We start from the raw sequence: 7500 nt of genomic DNA, 5'->3' as shown, positions 1-7500 counted from the left end.
TGAGGCCCAGGGCTCGGTTGTCATAGCCACTGCCCTCGAAGCGGATCAGTGCCGACTCCCCCTCCAGGACATGGATGGGTACGTCCACCTGCGCAGCGCAGCGGCCCACCACAAGACAAGACAAGACATATAGGAAAAATGAAATTACGTTTTCTCTCTATACCATGCCAGGACATAGACATACTGACATAAAGTGCAGACAGGACAGGTAACAGTGATGGACTGGTAACAATGGACAAGACAAGACAAGACAAGACATTACATCACACTTAGCTGACGACTTCTTTTATCCAAAGCGACAAACAGATATTTACAGGGTATTGGTTACAGTCCCTGGAGCAGTGTGGGGTTAGTTTCATTGTTCAAGGTCACTTCAGCCATGGGCAGAAATGTATTGGAAAGAGTGGGGATTGAACCCGCAACCCTATGATTAAAAGTCCAACTCCCTTACCATTACACCATACGGTACACCAGTGATGCCAGTACAGTCCACTGAGAACCAGGGCTGGGCAGCTAAAGACGACAGTAGTCAAGTCAAGTAGGTTTTATTGTCAATTTCTTTACATGCACTGGTCATACAAAGAATTTGAAATTACATTTCTTGCTTTCCCATTAGACATAGACTAATCTAGGTAAGGACATAGACAGTATAGACATAGACAGTACTTATACATGGACTTAAGACAGTATGGACATAGACAGTGCTCATACAGACATTTAAAGTGCAAGACTGGACAACAGAAGACTTGTAGAGGACATACATTAAGAGGTATCTGTTGTGCTTTTGTGCTTTTCCTAAAAAAAGTCCTTTATAGCGTTCTGACATGGTAATAGTAGCATTTTGAAGAAAATAAATATTAAAAAAGGTCTGTCAAGTACACCAGCAGCAGTGTGTGTGTGTGTGTGTGTGTGTGTGTGTGTGTGTGTGTGTGTGTTGTGTGTGTGTGTGTGTGTGTGTATGTGTGTGTATGTGTTTAGTGCAGGTAGAAGGTGCGGTGTGCGTCTTGTGTGTGTGTTCGTGTGTCTGTGTGTGTGTGTGTGTGTGTGTGTGTGTGTGTGTGTGTGTGTGTGTGTGTGTGTGTGTGTGTGTGTGTGTGTGTGTGTCAGTGTGTGTATGTTTGGGTTTAGTGCAGAAAGTGCAGTGTGCTTGTGTGTGTGTGTGTGTGTGTGTGTGTGTGTGTGTGTGTGTGTGTGTGTGTGTGTGTGTGTGTGTGTGTGTGTGTGTGTGTGTGTGTGTGTGTGTGCAAGTAAAGGGCCACAGTGGGTTTAGATTAGTTCTTGAAGGGCCCTGTTACTTTTACTAATTACTATGTGCCATTCCTACTGATGACACACTATTTAGTACTATTTATTTTACAATTTAGCTGTAATATTTTACTATTTAACATTAATATGAATAAAATAAGACTCACAGTTTCAACTAAACAATTTCTTATTACGTCCCTGTTTTGTAAACAAAGACTAAATAAACAGACAATGATTACGGTGTATGTCGTGGCCTCTAGGGGGGAGAATATCCACTCAGCGACAGTGGAATTTACTCAGCAGTAACTAAACTATTATATTTCAAACTTCCCCGTATGATAAAGTATTATAGCAGTATAACTGCATGCTACTCACGGTGTATGTCTTGGCCTATTGTATTTCAAACGTCCCAGTATGATAAAGTATTATAGCAGTATAACTATTTGCTACTCACAGTGTATGTCTTGGCCTATTGTATTTCAAACTTCCAAGTATGATAAAGTATTATAGCAGTATTGCTTTTTTATTTATTTCTTAGCTCTTATTTATTATGTATTTGTCCTGTCTTCCTGTTATGTGTTGTATGTATGACCAGGTGGAATTCAATTTCCCCTTGGGGATTAATAAAGTCTCTCTCTCTCTCTCTCTCTCTCTCTCTCTCACTCACGGTGTATGTCTTGGCCTATTATATTTCAAACTTCCCCGTATGATAAAGTATTATATCAGTATAACTATATGCTGCTCACTGTGTATGTCTTGGCCTATAGAGTATGATAAAGTATGATAAAGTATTATAGCAGTATAACTACAGGTATTTGCTACTCACGGTGTATGTCTTGGCCTATTGTATTTCAAACTTCCCAGTATGATAAAGTATTATGTAAGGGTTAACGTTCGGCGAGAAGGTCGCTACCGTGGAATAGCAGCACGACAGAGAGAATCTTAAGACCCCGACGCGGAGCGGAGCGTTAACCCTTACATAATACTTTATCATACTGGGAAGTTTGAAATGAATGGAGTTGAAATGAATGGAGCATTCGACCGATGACGTCACACCATATAATAAAGCAGTATAACTACAGGTATTTGCTACTCACGGTGTATGTCTTGGCCTATTGTATTTCAAACTTCCCAGTATGATAAAATATTATATCAGTATAACTATATGCTACTCACGGTGTATGTCTTGGCCTATTGTATTTCAAACTTCCCAGTATGATAAAATATTATATCAGTATAACTATATGCTACTCACGGTGTATGTCTTGGCCTATTGTATTTCAAACTTCCCAGTATGATAAAGTATTATAGCAGTATAACTATTTGCTACTCACAGTGTATGTCTTGGCCTCCAGGGGGGAGAATATCCACTCGGTGCGCACGGTGCGTCCGGGGGCCACCTCCCCGTAGGGCGTCAGGCACTGCAGCACGGGGTGGCCGAAGCTGTCCCCACGCAGCTGCTCCAGGGGCTCCGTGTCCACGTGGTAGCGCAGGGGCAGCGCACCGCCATTATACAGCTCGTAGATCTAGAGAAGAGAAGAGAGCACACCGCCATTATACAGCTCGTAGATCTAGAGAAGAGAAGAGAGCACACCGCCATTATACAGCTCGTAGATCTAGAGAAGAGAAGAGAGCACACCGCCATTATACAGCTCGTAGATCTAGAGAAGAGAAGAGAGCACACCGCCATTATACAGCTCGTAGATCTAGAGAAGAGAAGAGAGCACACCGCCATTATACAGCTCGTAGATCTAGAGAAGAGAAGAGAGCGCATCGCCATTATACAGCTCGTAGATCTAAAGAGGAGAGCACACTACCATTATACAGCTCGTAGATCTAGAGAAGAGAAGAGAGCGCATCGCCATTATACAGCTCGTAGATCTAAAGAGAGCACACCACCATTATACAGCTCGTAGATCTAGAGAAGAGAGCACACCGCCATTATACAGCTCGTAGGTCTAGAGAAGAGAGCACACCGCCATTATACAGCTCGTAGATCTAGAAAAGAGAAGAGAGCACACCACCATTATACAGCTCGTAGGTCTAGAGAAGAGAAGAGAGCACACCGCCATTATACAGAAGAGAGAAGAGAGCACACCGCCATTATACAGCTCGTAGATCTAAAGAGAGCACACCACCATTATACAGCTCGTAGATCTAGAGAAGAGAGAAGAGATCACACCGCCATTATACAGCTCGTAGATCTAGAGAAGAGAAGAGAGCACACCGCCATTATACAGCTCGTAGATCTAAAGAGAGCACACCGCCATTATACAGCTCGTAGATCTGAAGAAGAGAGCACAGAGGCAGCGTATCGCCATTATACAGCTCGTAGATCTAGAGAAGAGAGCACACCGCCATTATACAGCTCGTAGATCTAGAGAAGAGAAGAGAGCGCATCGCCATTATACAGCTCGTAGATCTAGAGAAGAGAAGAGAGCACACCGCCATTATACAGCTCGTAGATCTAAAGAAGAGGGCACACCGCCATTATACAGCTCGTAGGTCTAGAGAAGAGGGGATAGCACCTTTAGATGACCTACGTATTCTTGCCCACTCATCCAACTATTGGTCTGTCATGTGGTGGCACAGAGTGACGCAGGGCAAAGCTGTTATACAGCTCCTCGTAGATTTGCAGATCAGCACCAGCCTAGCTATGAGAGCTCATACACCTGTCTGCAATGGGGTCGTGCAAGGCACTGCCGTTTTGCAGCTCATAGATATGAAAGCGAAAGTGAAAGAAAGTGAAAGCCCATTGGGAAACTCCAACTCCCATTGTCATTGTGACACAGCACTCCACAGCACACAAGTAAACACTGCACACTGCACACAACGAAATTGCATTTATGCCTCACCCGTGCAAGGGGGCAGCCCTCAGTGGCGCCCCATGGGGAGCAGTGCAGTGGGACGGTACCATGCTCAGGGTACCTCAGTCATGGAGGAGGATGGGGGAGAGCACTGGTTGATTACTCCCCCCACCAACCTGGCGGGTCGGGAGTCGAACCGGCAACCTCTGGGATACAAGTCTGACGCCCTAACCGCTCACCCATGACTGCCCTATGCACATCACTACAGAAGACATACTGTATGCCAGGCCTCACCAACAACCAAGGATGTTGATAAATAGTGATGATGACCACAAGATTTTTTTGTCACAGTCGATTTTTTTCTCAACTTAAAATAATTCTTTATAAACTATCAGCAAATAATCATTCATCAAAGTGTAATTTGAGAACAATGTCAAAACATTGGTTTTGACCAAACAAGCGGCACCTGTTTGGGGGGTTCGAAGCCTCCGATGACCACGGGGGCGAAGGTGTACTTGCTGGAGGTGAAGTGGAGGTAGCGCTGATTTCTCTCCACCGTCACGCCCACGAAATTCAACTGAAAACACACACACGTGCGCAGACACACACACACACACGCACGCACACACGAGCACACACACACACACACACACACACACACACAAACCCAAACACACACACACACACACACACACACACACACACACACACACACACACACACACACACACACACACACACACACACACACACACACACACACACACACACACACACACACACACACACACACACACAGTTGAGCTTACACAACACACACATACAGCATACAGAAATATGCACAAAACACTTTAAATAAAAATAAAATATAAATTTAAAATTTTTAAAATTTAAATAAAATATGATACGTTGCTTTAAATATTAGGTTGACAGAGGTTGACTCAGTGGCTTCTCACTAGGGATGGCGAAAATTGAAAAAACTCTTAACCGGCTACTGAGACTCATTAACCGGTGGTTAACCGGTAATCTTAAATTATACAACATTTGCGTGCCTGATATGCATAGCACTGATTTTTTTTAAAATTATTTTCACATTAGCCTTTTTTTTTTGCTGCGCAGACAGGACCTGCCATGTCCAGCCACTGTTGCCAGATGGAAAATGCTGAATTAGCGTACTAAAACCTCAAAGTTATAGTTTTTTTGGGAGGAAATTATTATTATAATTATTATTATTATTATTACAACTGGTTAAGCGGTGGCAGAAAATGTTACTATCGGTATTGGTTTTACTACCGGTTTTACTATCGACTATTGGTTAAACGGTTACCGGTTAACATCTCTACTTCTCACCAGGATCTCGCGGCCATAGGAGAGCTTCATTAGCACTGGCAGACGGTCGGTACCAGCAAACTCATGTCTGCAGACAGGAGAAAACACCCAGCATTCACAAGCATTCATAAAAAACACATTTGACAACATGCCATATCAGAAGAACTAGGTACTGCAGTTACAATCAAGTTACAGTTGATTACAGGGTTCTCTAATTCAGATATAAATTTCCATGATTTTCCATGACTTTTCCAAACCCAAAAAACTGAATTGCCATGACCACTTCCGTAACAAAAATGATGTTAATTTTTTTTTTTTAAGTGAAAACTGAAGATTATCTTCACCCCTAGAGCCGACACCAAGCCACCGCCCAACTTAGGAGGGCTCATTACATTCTAGAATGTTGCACATTACTGCGCGAAACCAAACCAGCTCTGGCGAAGAGTTGTAGTATAACCAGTAAGAAACAATGTTATACACCAAACAAAAAAGTTCCAGGATATTCCATGACTGTGCATGCAAAATTGTAAAATTCCATGACTTTCCATGACTGGAATAACGTTTATGAAATTACATGATATTCCAGAAATTCCATGACCCGTGGGAACCCTGTGATTAGTGTGTTATTATCTGTGCGTTGCATGATGGAATAACCAAAATAGACCTAGTGAAAAAAAAAGAAACAAAAGTACATTTGAAAGCTGTGGAATGTTAAAACATAACTGACTCTCATCTGTAGGCCACTCATAAAATATGGAAAAAGGAAAATTCATCTGGTTTTAAAATGCACGATAATATCACAGGCGATTTAGCCTATGTAGAGCCACCACACATCCTCTGATTTCCTTTTCACTAGGTTGCAGCTCACGTAGGGCAAGGGTTGCAATACCGTATGTGAACATTCTCATCCTCCATAAAAAGTTCTTCAACATACTCACCCTCCATAAAACGTTTTTGAACATTGTCATCCTCCATTTAAGATTCTTGGGTAATACACTGTTAAACTGAGTCACTCTTACTGTAAAGTGGGGTCTGACCTAAGTGAGTAGGTGAGTGGGTGAGTGAGTGAGTGAGTGAGTGAGTGAGTGAGTGAGTGAGTGAGTGAGTGAGTGAGTGAGTGAGTGAGTGAGTGAGTGAGTGAGTGAGTGAGTGAGTGGGTGGGTGGGAGGATGGGTGGGTGGTGAGTGGGTGAGTGAGTGAGTGAGTGAGTGAGTGAGTGAGTGAGTGAGTGAGTGAGTGAGTAAGTGAGTGAGTGAGTGAGTAAGTAAGTGAGTGAGTACATTTTATGAATCCCCAAAGGAAAAAGTGCATGCCACCTGGGCATCCATATAGTAAGACAATGACACATAAGTTGTTAGTGTAACAAGTTAGTGTGACCTGTATGTGAAGTGCACTGCCCTCTGCTGGCCTGGAGGCAGGGTGCCGGAGCGCGGGGAGACAGAGAAGAGTCGGTTGTCCTGTGCCCGCATGTGGTGCAGCTCTGTGGGGGTGAAGTCGCCGCTCTCGGCCCAGTACTCCAGCTCTATCTGCTGGTCCTCCGGGAGCAGGAAGCTCCTGACCAGGGGAGGGGAAATGACATCACCACACACAGGAAGTGAGCTTACGATTGGATACAGTCAGGAAAAATCCCCCTGCTGTGAAATCCACAAGGTATTTTTTAATACTGTGTACAATCATAAATTGGCAGACAACAAAAAAGATCAAGTCAAGTGAGCTTTTATTGTCACTTTCCTCATATGCACAGGTCATACAAGGAAAATGACATTTTCTCTCACTATACCATGGCAGGACATAGACAGACTGACAAAAGTGCGAGACAGGACAAGTAACAGTGATGAACTACTAACAATAAAATGATTAATTAATACATAAGATTTAACATTGAACAAATAATGATAAAATTATTGAAAAAACATGATTATCATGACACCGTGGCATGGGTGTGTGCGTGTGTGATTCCTCACCATTCCACAGGGATGCTGCCCGTGTTCTGGAACACCAGCAGCACACAGGAGGGTTCCGAGCCCAGTGGCGCCGCCCCGAAGTTCAAATCCAATATGGACGACGTGAACACGGACGGACAGCGCCTCAGACTGGCAACGACAAGCACACAGATGGT

The 7500-nt window shown here is 43.5% G+C and overlaps 1 protein-coding gene across 1 annotated transcript in view; it reads right to left on the bottom strand.

The window, feature by feature from the left end:
- Window positions 1-7500, bottom strand: part of cfap65 (cilia and flagella associated protein 65) — a 47490-nt gene that overhangs the window by 11548 nt on the left and 28442 nt on the right. Inside the window, exons 19-24 of the mRNA XM_063213020.1 lie at window positions 7346-7474; window positions 6759-6935; window positions 5403-5469; window positions 4519-4629; window positions 2580-2771; window positions 1-88 (exon numbers count right to left, since the gene is read on the bottom strand). The exon at window positions 1-88 is cut by the window's left edge and continues 65 nt beyond it. Coding sequence (XP_063069090.1) covers window positions 1-88; window positions 2580-2771; window positions 4519-4629; window positions 5403-5469; window positions 6759-6935; window positions 7346-7474 — 764 coding nt within the window. The remainder of the gene's footprint in view (window positions 89-2579; window positions 2772-4518; window positions 4630-5402; window positions 5470-6758; window positions 6936-7345; window positions 7475-7500) is intronic.

The sequence above is a fragment of the Engraulis encrasicolus genome, chromosome 13, assembly GCF_034702125.1.
Source record: "Engraulis encrasicolus isolate BLACKSEA-1 chromosome 13, IST_EnEncr_1.0, whole genome shotgun sequence".
Classification (NCBI taxonomy): Eukaryota; Metazoa; Chordata; class Actinopteri; order Clupeiformes; family Engraulidae; genus Engraulis; species Engraulis encrasicolus.
Note: the sequence above shows the minus strand (reverse complement) of the source record. Positions and strands in the feature narration are given on the sequence as shown.